Consider the following 13,744-nt stretch of genomic DNA (forward strand, 5'->3'; position numbering starts at 1 on the left):
CTACTACTCTTTCCCACAACTTCATGCTGTGGCTGATGAACTTTGTGCCTCTGTAGTTTTTGCAGCTCTGCATATCACCCTTGATCTTGATAATCAATACCAAAACACTTTTCCTCCAATCCTCACACATCCTCTCACATTTCAAGATTTTATGGAACAACCTGGTTAATAACTCCACTGCCATCTCTCCAAAACACCCACACACTCCCACCAGCATATTATCGGGAACAACTTCCTTTCCACTCTTCATCCTATTAATAGCTGTCCTTGTTTCCTTCTTACTAATCTGTCACGCTTCCTGATTCACTCTCTCTGCACCATCTAACCTTCTCTCCCTCTCCTTTTCTTCATTCATCAGCTCCTCAAAATACTCTCTCCAACTTCTCAACACACTCTCCTCACTTTTCAGCACATTTTGATCTGTATCTTTTATCGCCCTCATCTGCTACACATCTTTTTCACCTCTGTCCCTCTGTCTGGCCAAAGGACAAAGGTTGTTTTCTCCTTCCTTAATGTTCAACTTCCCATACAGCTCTCTACATGCCCTTTCCTTTGATTTTCCACCTCTTTACACATTACACCACATCTCCCTTTACTCCTGTCCCATTTCTTCATCTCTCTGATGATCCCAGTTCTTTTTCACCAACTTTTTCCTCGTTTACTTTCTTGTACTTCCTAATTCCACCAGCACATGTCCTTGTCTTCCTTCTGGTGTACAGATGTAACACCAAGTACCTTGATGAGTGTCTCCCACACCACTTTTCCTATAGTGGCTGTCCAGTCAAACAGCATATTTTTCACTACTGCAGAGCACCCATCTTACTTGTTCCCAGAATATCAGACAAAAATCTTCCTCCTTCAGCTTTTACCATCTGATCCTTGGTCTTTGTCCTCTCTTTTTTCTTCTTCACCTCCAAAGTCATTGTACAGAATCCATGTGATGCTACCTAGCTACACTCTCGTCTGCCACAGTCTACAATCTTTTCAAGTTGTATCTCCTGTATAACATATAGTTCACCTGTGTGCACCGTCCTCCACTCTAATGCTGCATTCACATCCTGATGGTAGAAAAACCATCATACCAGTCATTGCAGCAGAAACATTATCACCCGCAGCAGCAGAAGCTATAATGACATGAAAGGCATTAATTCTGCAATGTTTATTTGAAAGGAAATATTTTTTAATTGGAAAATACAACATTTTATCAATATTTGCACAATGCTAGATTAAAGCATGCTCATTTAATTTCTCTTTATAAAATTGTATATACCATTTCTGTTTGTTTCATAGAAACTCAAAGTATGTGCACTAAAATGACTAATTTCTGTGTCTTTTCACCATTCATTCATTCATCTTCTACCGCTTAGTCCAATTAAGGGTCGCGGGGGGCTGGAGCCCATCCCAGCAGTCATAGAGCGCGAGGCGGGGTACACCCAGGACAGGAAGCTAGTCTGTTGCAGGGCCACAAATAGACAAATGAACACAGACACACCCACACACACACACCTACGGACAATTTTAAAGATTCCAATCCACCTAACCCGCATGTCTTTGGATGTGGGAGGAAACCCACGCAAACACGGGGAGAACATGATGCAAACTCCACACAGAAAGGCCACGGGAATTGAACCCATGACCTTCTCGCTGTGAGGCAACAGTGCTAATCACTAAGCCACCGTGCTGCCCTCTTTTCACCATTATTAAAGGTAAATGACTATCCAGTTTGAAACTGTTGTTGCAGCAATCAGAAAATAAATATATATTTTACATGTCTAAGGACCCCTTCACACATAATACAAATAAGTAGGAATCAGGGCAAATCATGGCAAAACAGCCCGAATGAGCAAACCCCAAAAACATCGAGCTGACGTTGGGAGGGACACACAGTCAGGCAGGCGTGAACAATCCTGCTGCGACGGCATGCACGAACACAGTGCGAGCAGCTGGAGCGTGTGGAACCACATCACACTGCTGCTGCGGAGATAAAAAAAAAATAAAACCAGCTGGAACGTGTAGAACTACACTGTGCAGCTGCTGTGGAGAAACAAAAATAAAAACTACACACCATAAAAAAAACACTGCAATGTCCAATATTTAATCACTCTTATCAATTGGACAATACAAGTATGATCCCTCACACATGCCACATGTGTGTTGCTTTTTGCAACGCCACATTCGTGGGGGCACAAATTTCACAGCCAGCTCAACAGTGATCGCCTGCTCACAGTTTTCACGCTAACAGAGCAAATGGCGACACATTTTCTAAGTGTTCAGAAAGTGGTGTTGGATGTGACGTTCGTGTGTGTCACCTGGAATTTGGCCAACACCTGCCATGAGAAGGATCAAATGGGCTCTCAGAGGGCACTCTCTGTCTTTCGGCCACTGGTGTGCATGAATAGTTGTATGCGACAGGTTTACAGAATGGAGGCAGCTCCAATATTTCATGAATGGCATGTAATTCAACTCCTTTGTGTGCTAGATGGCTTCAATCGTGTTATGTGTGAAGGGGCCCTAAAGCATGTACCATTGCAGTGTGAGTGATGCCTTCACAGTCAGCACTGGTGGAATGTTCTCTCATTTTCTCATTGAAAACAATATAACTAGTTTACCATCTGCCACACACATCATAATGGAAATTCAGCATAATGCATCACTTTGTGATCCGCCTTCTTCTAAAAATGCATTTTCACCACAGTCATTTACATTTTTAAAATACACCACCATCTGCTCGTCAAAATTTCTCTCACTGTTATTACGCCTCACACCATCCTTCACAAACATGCCCATTGTAGATAGCACCAAACACTTCTCTGTTTTCCTTGGGTATACACTCTAACACCTCATCGAATTCACTCTAAATCTTCTTTCTCCTCCACCTTACGTCACACTTAAAGGCAATATTTACCACCACTCTTTTGATTTTCAGAATCACACTAGACAGTCTGACCAACATACGTATGCTTCATGTAAAAAAAACAAAAAAAACAAAACAAAACAGTGCTTTCACCTTTTCTATTTTCACTTGGAGTCACCACAATAGATCAGATACAAATCTGCATGTTGATTTGACACAAGTTTTACACCAGATGCCCTTTCTGACCCAACTCCACATGATTTGGACAATGGGCACGAGGGGTCTCAAATCAGGAACCTTCTGCTCTGAAAACAAGCACTCCACTTCAGCTCACATCCACACTTTGATGAACACAAATACTGAAGGTTTGGACCAACAACCTTTACGAAAAACCTGCCATATTCACCAAACAGTTAATTACCTGCACCGAATGGATGCTATATCACTGGAGATACCACCCTGACCTCTTGGCAAGATGGTCAAGGGTTCAAAGCCCACCATTGCCACAGTCTCCTTGTATACTGGGAGCTGCTTCAGGCAGGGCATCCAACGCGCTGGATATACTGTGACAATCCAACACAAACAGGAAAAACCAAAACAAAATGGATGTATAGCAAAGCTGTATGATGAATTTGTGGGCTGACTGTTGGTGAAGATGTGGAGCAGGTTGTCCATAAACTGTGGGGTTGGTAGTTTGGTCCCTGACTACCCCTGTATGCCAACTTGTTTTTGAGTTAAGATGCTGACATTCAAATTATTTGAGGAAAGACGGGAAGGCAATTCTTACTCTATTTTGCCTGTAGACATATTTAACAAACTTATTAAGTATATTGAACTTTCAAATGTGACTTCATTTGACTAACGATTTAAAGTCTGTGAATCATTAGACGTGCCTTTATTGTCAAACTAAGCTGAGTAAATTTGCATTTTCACAGTACTGTACATTGCAAGCGGTTGCTGGTGAGAGGTGTTTTCTGTGTCATCGTTGACATTAGCGTGGGCAGCAAAGATGGTGGAGAGAATTGATGTGTGGTGAATGTGAATAACACTAAACAAATTCACAAATGAAAACGTTTACAGATTTTATCACAAAGGAATGAAAACAGTTAGCTGGAATCGCAACTGTGAGTTGTTGATGTTTTCTGTACACAGTAAACAAAAACATGGTGGATCATTCATTTCCAGCTTTCCGATATCTGCAATTTCTCATGATGCACTGCATATTTTGGCCTATTGCTGTGCTCCATTTACTTTGAAAGTTATAAGTCAAAACTGGAAATGGCATCACAAATGAGGAAAACGCATTCCATTTCCACACAGCCCCACAAGTCGGGGAAAAAAAGCAGGATGTCTCCAAGATTTTGGAATAGAGAGCAACCAAAGAGACTTTTTAACAGAGGACAGACAGCACAGAACTTACATTAGTGTTTTAATTTACCGCTCGGTTTGTAGTGCAGTGTAGCCAGTCATTGCTGTTAGCAACTTCTACAGGGTTAGCCAATATTAGTGGCACCAGTGGACAAACAGCACATTAGGTGGCATTTCACACATAAAAATATTGCAGTAACATGTCCAGAGACAGCAGTAGGACAATAATCTCTGCCTGGTTTACTAAATTGTACACAAAAAAGACAGAAGTGCCAAAAAAAATATTTAAAATTACAGCTTTCGCTATACTGCTGCTGCTAAGAGCAGAGGCTATACTAAAATACGAAATGGGGCAAAATGGAACCTAATAATTACGAAAAGGGGGTAAAATGTAGCAAAATCGAGCAGACTGACCCAGACAGACTCCAAATATGATTAAATGATCCAATTAATTACTTTTATTCAATTATTTTTAAGAGAAATGGGACTGATTATAATGAAATGGGGGTTAAACATAGCAAAATGGAGAAGACTGACCCATTGACTGAAGTTTCATCTCTTGAACGCCAGATGGCGCACCTGCCCCTACTACATGTACTGAGCGCATCTCACAAAAACAAAAGCTAAACAATTAAATGAAAGCAATTATTTGGAGTCAGTCTGGTTCAATCTGTTACATTTTACTTCCATTTCAAGATTATCAGTACCCATTTTGCCCCATTTTATCCATGTCGTATTTTAGTATGGCCCAGGAGCAGCCATCTTGGATTGTGATTGAAGACAAACTAGGTGATGAGTTGGAACTCTGACTTCATGGGGGATTCCTTGAGGGCATAACTGGTCAGTTCTGACTTTCAAGTACAAATGGAACGCAATATATCTCTCCCATGTTGTGGTACATCGTTTTATGTGCAGCTGTTTGCCTTAACCTTTCAGGTTTATTCACGTTTACACAGTATAGGCTCTGTCTGTTCTCATGAAATTAACAAGTGAATTGATTTATGGGTGCATTAGGGGAACAGTTCTCACATATTGTTTGTTGAAGTTGATCACTCCCTCCTCAAAGGCGACATCTTTGGTCTCATCGGCTTTGCCAAGCTTTTGAAGAACCTGTCAATTAAATCAACCGTTACTGGCGGTCACTTTTTTTGGCAAACAGACAGCAGAAACACATCACACTTTTAGATTTTCTGTGAAGGCGTGAACAGCCTCTCTGTCAGCGCCCCTGAATATCTAGATGGAGAAATAGCGCCCCCTGTCATACATTTGATGCATAACACGCAGGTGCATGAACGCTCAGCCTTCAACTATCACTTGTCCTTTAGTTGTAGCGTGGATGTATTTATTATCACTACTGCTGCAGTTACGCGAAACAGATCACGCGCCATATGTCAGACACGCGTGACGCGCCCACCCGGAATGAATTTAAAAACAGTCAAACAGGCCTGCAGAGGTGAAACAGCTGCACCTGAGTGGGCGAGTGCGCACGCTGACAAAAGTCAAGAGTGCGTCCCCGCAGCGCACATCAAATATAACACACCAGCTCGTCTGATCACGGCGAGGTCGTGATGCGACACTGCGCCTTGGCACCGGATGCGGCACCGGAGTTTGGCGGCTCGCAGGCCTGAGCGTTCTCATCTTACAGACCGAGGCGTCTGTGAGCAGCTCCTACCTTTTCTTGAGCTCTGGTTAGTTTTTTCTGAACGTTACTGGCCACTTTCCCTGCAGTCAGCCCCTTCCCCAAATTCAACTCAGCCATCTTGACGCGCAGATCAGCCTTTGGGTGCGAGGAGGATGGAAAGCAACGCGATAACGATCGGATGGACCGCTACGGCCACCGGCGAATTAAACTCATCAATGTCCAAATATGGGAAATGACGGAGATAAATGTCTTATTGCGATCTTATGGTGTGGGGCAAGAACGGTGGAATATTCTCCGCGGCTGAGCTGCGGTGCGCCTGTCCGTGACAGAGGAGGATGCGTTGTCAGAGATGCTCTTAAAGGCGCAGAGGCATTCTGCGCGTCCACGCCAGGAAAATATATACATTAAAACTGGCAGCAAACCCGTGTCGTGTTAAAAAAAAAAAAAAAATTTACACGTCTTTTACTTGTGGCTTTTCAATATTGAATGTTTTTCCTACAAAACCTTGATAACTGATTAATAATCAGTGGGACACAAGCACTTGCCAAGCCCCTACAGCCATATTTAGCACAAATTAAACCCAAAACCAAAGTCTCACCTTTATTGCAGTCTAATGGACGGGCTGCCCTTGTCTGAAAAGACATTATTTTTGTTTTCCACAAATTGGTACACAGGAGTCGGTGGTCATGCAGTCCTGAACACTCACTTTTAATCTTGATCCTGATCAATGATCTTTGAGCATGATAGGTGATTGTGGTCACTCAGCTTTGACCTTGATCACTGAATTTATAATGTGATTGCTGACCTTCAAACCTTTGATTCCCATGGCTGAGTTCTGATCATGTTCCTGACCTTTGATCCTGCAGGATCAAAGGTCAGCTATCATGATAGCTGAACTTTGATCTTGATCACTGACCATTGAAACTAAAACAGGTTTATAATCTTTCATTGACCTTTGCCCTGATTACTCATCATTTAGTTTGCCCTAATCACTAATCTTTGATCTTTAACTTTGATCCTGATCACTGCCTTTAATCTTGGTTGACCAGTGGCGGCACCAAGAGGGGGCTTGGGGGAGCTTAAGCCCACCCAATAATGAGCCAAGCTCCCCCTCAGCCCCCCAATAATTCTGCCAATAATTTGAATAGCGACTGACAGGCTATATCTTTTACTTACTTTTATCAAATTGGCAATAAATCTTTGATATAGACGATTGGTGTAAGATTGAATCCATGCATTGTCTTGAGCACCATTTCAATGAATTCAGTTTGTATACTTATGTGCAGGTTTAATGAACTTGCAATCATTCTAAGTGATGTGTGTGTGCATTGATACCACATTTTAGAGGAGCACGGGTGACTAAAACGTATACCTTGGTATTTATAAAGCAATTTACTATATATTGTTCGTTTCAATGACATTTTGTGGAGCTCCTCCAACTTTTACCCCAGCTCCTCTCAGCCCCCCAACAAAAATTTCCTAGAGCCGCCACTGTGGTTGATGTCTTCTGATCCTGATTACTCCACGTTGATATTGACCTTTGATCCTCACCACTTATTCTTGATCATGTTTCTAAACTTTTAGCCCGCTTACTAAATTTAGATGCTGATTCCTGATTCCTTAATCTCATAATACGGATAGAAGAACTCAGGATCAAAGTTTGGCATTTGGGATCAAAGTGAGGACCTGCCCCTTGATCTGGATCTGTATCAAAATATAATGGGTTCTTTCTTCTTGTATTTTTTTCTCGAGACTGGTTTTTGCATAAGTTTGAAAAAACAACAGATCATAAGTTTAGGATAAATTACTTATCGTGAATTTAATTTTCGAAGTGGCACTAATGACAACACTCGTACTGAACATAATTTTGCTTGCATAGACTGATTTTGGAGATCAAGCATTAATTGCAGATGGGCTTTCTGAGGTCCCAGATAGCTTTTCTGATTTCCTTTTCTAACTTTCAGAATTTAGTAAATTAGCATATGGTCCATTGATACTTCTGTGTAGACACTAGTCCCTAGAGGCAACTATTTTTGGTTTCAAATCTGGGCAAATGCAGTCCCAGAAAATTCCGAATGTGATAAGCAAGAAAGAGGTGTTGTAAACAAGTCAATGCTGCTAAAAATACAAACTTGCAGAAACAAAGATACTATTCTGACATGGTTTGCACATAAGACTGGCATAGCATGTTTCAAGTACATACATATATGTCAGAAGGTGGGGGGGACATACCATATTCTGTCCCCCCTGGTTGAAAAGGTGGGGTGACATGCCCCCCCTACCCCCCACCAAATTGCGCCCATGGACAGAACAATGTCCAAAACACCGTTAAAAAAAATAAGAACTGTATCAAAGAAGAAGCAGGTCCTATGCCCTGAGGACAATTGATGCGTATCTCTGGATCCCATAGCATCAAGTGCCAGTCCAACACACTGTATTTCCCCAGCAAAGGCCAATACCCATTTATAGCTGGGTGGACTGAGACAATGTCGGACACAGTCAGGCAGCATGAATGGGATCCAAACCCAGGTTTACAGATGGCCAGGGCTTGACAACTTATCCACTCAACTACCTGCTAGTCTGTATGAGTGAGCCTGCAATTTATTCTGTAATAATGATTAGAATAATGAGGTGCAGTATTGTTATTATTAATTTGTTGCTGTATTTTCTTGGTTGACATTTGCAATTAGAACACGAAATTACATAAATGAGGCATCAGTGTGACTAAGGGGAACAAACAGATAATACTGCTGAAATTATACTGTGATTTTTTTTTTAGCATAAAGTGAATGTTTTTACTCCTGGGATAGTTGCCTTGTTGACTCTCGTGGATTAAATTCCTAAACTTATTTTTCACAAAAGGATAGCACACAAACAAAGCAATCAACAAAGGTGAGTGGAACACTTTTGAACAATAGCAGTCTTTTGGGTTGTACAAAAAACAAAACAAAAACAAAACTCGTTCTTCAAGGAAAGCATGTTCCATAACAAGCTGTTTTACTCTCCACAAGGTGGCGCTATTGCTTTATTGTGCATGCAACTATACGGTCTTTACACATGCAGTAACCACAAGGCTGTCTGTTTAAGCCCTTTCACGCCCTTGTTTTTTTTCTTTTTCTTTTTCTTCTTCCTTCATTCCTGCTTATTTCTGGGAACACCTGCAGTTTGGTGGAGGACTGAAACTCTGCAGACTGGCTCTCCTGATGTCATACAGAACACCCCATACCCAGTACACTTGACCTTTTGAACCCTGGATACCATGCACCTCAGTCGAAACAGAATGAGTGAAATGCATTACACTGGGGTTTTTTCTGACATGAGGAAAATACTGCATTTCATCAAGATGATGCTAGATGTTCACTTAAAACTATGCAGCATGTGCGTGTGGACCCACGCACATGCTGAAAGTGCAGCACATGACCTAAATGTGGCAAAATGTCAGCATCTTACTGTTGACCTATACTGTGGGGAAATGCATATATGCCTGAACTATCCCTATGAGTGTCTGCATTATTCAGTGAGCTCATAATAGGAAAAACTGCAGAACACACACACACACACACACACACATACATATATAGGAGGACCAAGGGAGTCTCACAGCCCCACTACACATCAGCGGAGAAGAGGTGGAGAGGGTGGAATCAGTCAGGTTTCTTGGCACCCATATCACCAAGGATCTGACATGGACATTACACACTCAATCTGGTGAAAAAAGTCCAGCACAGGATGTTCTTTCTGAAGAAGCTGAAGCAGGCTGGTCTGGCTGCACAGGCAGCTGCTCAGAAACTTCTACAGAAGCACCATCGAGAGCATTCTATGTCAGGGCTGCACAGTGTGGTACAGACGCTGCACGGCAGTGAACGGAAAAGCTGTGTGAACAAGGGTGGTGAAGACAGCACAGAGGATTGTAGTTGCTGAGGTCCCAGACTTAAACTCTGTGAGCGCTTGCATGGGCCATCTGCAAGGACAACAGCCACCCGGGACATTACCTGTTTGCCCCTCTGCTGTTGGGGAAGAGGTACCGCACTATAAGGACACAGATCAATAGGCTAAGGAACAGCTTTTCCCCCAGAGCTGTAGCCTGGGGAAAAAGGGAAAAGAGATTTATTAATCTTTTTTTTTTTGGGGGGGGGGGGGGGGGTATTTTAAGAAGGTCTTGCCATCCTGTGAAGCTGTTGCTTTTAAAGCTGCTGCTGTGTTGTTTTGGAAAGTGCCACTGGAATTTCATTGCAAAAATGCAATGACAAACATGTTTTATATACTCAACAAAAATATAAACGCAACACTTTTGGTTTTGCTCCCATTTTGTATGAGATGAACTCAAAGATCTAAAACTTTTTCCACATACACAATATCACCATTTCCCTCAAATATTGTTCACAAACCAGTCGAAATCTGTGATAATGAGCACTTCTCCTTTGCTGAGATAATCCATCCCACCTCACAGGTGTGCCATATCAGGATGCTGATTAGACACCATGATTAGTGCACAGGTGTGCCTTAGACTGCCCACAATAAAAGGCCACTCTGAAAGGTGCAGTTTTGTTTTATTGGGGGGGGATACCAGTCAGTATCTGGTGTGACCACCATTTGCCTCATGCAGTGCAACACATCTCCTTTGCATCATCCGTGAAGAGAACACCTCTCCAACGTGCCGAACGCCAGCGAATGTGATCATTTGCCCACTCAAGTCGGTTACGACGACGAACTGGAGTCAGGTCGAGACCCCGATGAGGACGACGAGCATGCAGATGAGCTTCCCTGAGACGGTTTCTGACAGTTTGTGCAAAAATTCTTTGGTTATGCAAAGCGATTGTTCCAGCAGCTGTCGGAGTGGCTGGTCTCAGACGATCTTGGAGGTGAACATGCTGGATGTGGAGGTCCTGGGCTGGTGTGGTTACACGTGGTCTGCGGTTGTGAGGCTGGTTGGATGTACTGCCAAATTCTCTGAAACGACTTTGGAGACGGCTTATGGTAGAGAAATGAACATTCAATACACGAGCAACAGCTCTGGTTGACATTCCTGCTGTCAGCATGCCAATTGCACGCTCCCTCAAATCTTGCGACATCTGTGGCATTGTGCTGTGTGATAAAACTGCACCTTTCAGAGTGGCCTTTTATTGTGGGCAGTCTAAGGCACACCTGTGCACTAATCATGGTGCCTAATCAGCATCTTGGTATGGCACACCTGTGAGGTGGGATGGATTATCTCAGCAAAGGAGAAGTGCTCACTATCACAGATTTAGACTGGTTTGTGAACAATATTTGAGAGAAATGGTGATATTGTGTATGTGGAAAAAGTTTTAGATCTTTGAGTTCATCTCATACAAAATGGGAGCAAAACCAAAAGTGTTGCGTTTATATTTTTGTTGAGTATATATATATATATATATATGTGTGTGTGTGTGTGTGTGTGTTCATAACACTCTCCTCATTGTGCAGCTCTTTGTTATCTGTGTGTTGACACAGGTGGCTGGCTGACATGTGAGCTGTCCAAGGTGCTGAAACATCACCCCGCTCCTCCGACTGCCTAACAAAACACCGCTCACCACCACAACACAAACCGCCCAACATACTTTATCTTTAAACGGCCGCGAGGCACGTGACATTTAGAATTTTAGCACGAGGAGCGCAATTTCCAAAAATAGTGCCTGCACGTGAGCAGAAAGGGCGTTTTAGCGGGCGATAATTTTGCTCCTTTCAGACAAACAAGTGTCACATTTTGGCAAAACTAACCCGCCAACTCCTAATTTAAAGCACATTTATTTTCTTTTTATCTCTTCCCTCCTTCGCGGTGTATTTACAAACAGCACCTTTTCACCTCTCCTTTCCTTCCCTTTTCTCTTGCCGCCCATCTCATGTCGTCACCTCTTCTTTTTTTTCTTGCTCCGTGTTGTCCATCTTTTCCTATTTTTTAATTAATTTCTTTATTTTATCGCCGACAAAAACAAAACAAAAAAAAAAAACAACTAACATTTGTCCACGAGCCACCAAGCTCGTTCAACGCCCCCCCATCACACGAATAGCTCTTATCGTCCTCCCCCCCTCTCGCGCTGCGGGAATGGTTTAACCCGTTGTCAACATGAAGAGAGAGAGAGAGAGAGAGAGAGAGAGAGCGCGCGCGCACAAAGGAAGCGCACGTCTTGGTCGTGTGAGAGGATATAATTAGCGGCGTGATAGACACATACAATTAAAAAAGAGAAAGCTTCCTTCGAGGACACCGACACACGGGCAACAGGAGACCGAACCTTTTATAGTAGAAACGAACAAAGAGGAGTTGAGTGTTGTTTTATCTCGTCTTTACTGCTCTCTGGAGTTGTTCTGTGGTTTTGGACCAAACCTGACCGAACATGGCTCATTTGTCAAGCTGACCAAATCAAATAAGAAGAGGCTCGGTGTCCCTTTTCCTCCTTTAAAAAAAAATATAATTTTGGACAGCGAACTGCGTGGTAAAATCACATGAATTATGCCGCGTTTTCAAGGTAAGTGACTTTTCTTTGTTCACTCTCATTCTTTCAGGTGTAACATAAAAATAATGAAGAATAATCCCCCCAGTCACTCAAATGCGCGGTTCAGCCTTTTGCCATCACGGTAACTTCCGCTGAAAATGACACATGTGGCCGATGTACAATCCCAAAATGACAGATCTGCTATTGTTTTCGTTCTATTGTTTTCAAAGCGCAGCATCTCGTGCGTGAACGCACTCGGAGACCCCACAGCGGGTCGCGTGTCAATGACACACAAATGAAATCCTTCATGACGTCTGTAGCTTTGAATCTTTTAAGGAACGTTAAACTGCCGATTTCATACCAGCGTGCATAATTGGCTTGAACAGCATGTAAACACTGCCAAATGATTAGCTGAGTCACGTGACTTTCCTTCCTTCCTTCTTTCCTTCCTAGCTATCTGGCTCTCCAAATATATGGATCTAATCGTTTACCAACCAGAATTGTAAGAAAAGATTTGGCGTTTCCTTTTCGTTGTCTAACGCTTCCTTCTTGCTTGGGACCACTGCATATATGTTGCCATGCTTTTGTTCCTTTCTTTTTGTTCAACACAGATTTTTTTTTTTGGGGGGGGGGGGGGGTCTTTTTCCACATCCCAGTGGTTTTATTTTTGTTTTGTTTCATTAATCTCAGCTAAAATTCAACATAAAAATGAAAAGAGCTCCAAATACTGGGGGTATAATTATGAATAGCAGCAAACAACTGTTTTCTATGTTAAGTTTTACATGCTTAATTACGTCCTGTACAGAGAATTAAGCAGCACTCCGTCTGTGCTCTGAGCTTTTCCGTACCCTGTTTTAGTGCATGGCACCACGTGTGCAAGTTTACTGCATATGAGTCCCATCCTGTGAAACGGGTGCACGTCCCCACTTTCATAAAGAGACAGCAGTACTCACTATTTACTGCACAGCTATGGGATTTTTTTTAAGATGGTGAACTAATAATTCATAATTCATTTTATTGTGTAAAATATTTGTATACATGATTGTATATAACGACACATCATAACATAACAATTAAAACAGCTATTAACAGTTTTAAAATCTGGTGACATTCATTGTATAATACAAATCATAATTTGCTTTAAAAATATCTATACTTGAGGATAAGACCACTTCAGATGGCAAACTGTTCCAAATCTTTACTGCTCGGTTACTAAAAAAATTTTCTCACATTCAGTCTAGATCTATTAACTTCCAAGCACAATTCATGACCTGTAAGGCCTGTATACCTTTTCATTTCAAAAAATACAGTGGGATCAACATTCTCAAAGCCACGCAAAATTTTATATATTTCAATCAAATCACCTCGGGTTCATCTGTCTTCAAGACTTGTGAGACCCAGTTGCAAGAGCCTATCCTCATAAGGCAA

The 13,744-nt window shown here is 42.2% G+C and overlaps 2 protein-coding genes across 3 annotated transcripts in view; one reads left to right on the top strand and one right to left on the bottom strand.

Annotated features, from left to right (window-relative positions):
* Positions 1 to 6,197, bottom strand: part of LOC117525376 (myc box-dependent-interacting protein 1) — a 56,335-nt gene extending 50,138 nt beyond the window's left edge. Inside the window, exons 1-2 of one of the 2 annotated variants that reach the window (XM_034187224.1) lie at positions 5,895 to 6,197; positions 5,252 to 5,332 (exon numbers count right to left, since the gene is read on the bottom strand). In XM_034187224.1, coding sequence (XP_034043115.1) covers positions 5,252 to 5,332; positions 5,895 to 5,981 — 168 coding nt within the window. In that variant the 5' untranslated portion in view covers positions 5,982 to 6,197. The remainder of the gene's footprint in view (positions 1 to 5,251; positions 5,333 to 5,894) is intronic. The other variant, XM_034187225.1, reaches the window with a different exon arrangement.
* Positions 6,198 to 12,262: 6,065 nt separating this feature from the next.
* Positions 12,263 to 13,744, top strand: part of LOC117524461 (transmembrane protein 198-B-like) — a 93,653-nt gene continuing 92,171 nt past the window's right edge. Inside the window, exon 1 of the mRNA XM_034186252.1 lies at positions 12,263 to 12,349. The gene's annotated coding sequence lies outside the window, so the exon portion shown is untranslated. The remainder of the gene's footprint in view (positions 12,350 to 13,744) is intronic.

This window comes from Thalassophryne amazonica, chromosome 14 (genome assembly GCF_902500255.1).
Source record: "Thalassophryne amazonica chromosome 14, fThaAma1.1, whole genome shotgun sequence".
In the NCBI taxonomy this organism is placed as follows: domain Eukaryota; kingdom Metazoa; phylum Chordata; class Actinopteri; order Batrachoidiformes; family Batrachoididae; genus Thalassophryne; species Thalassophryne amazonica.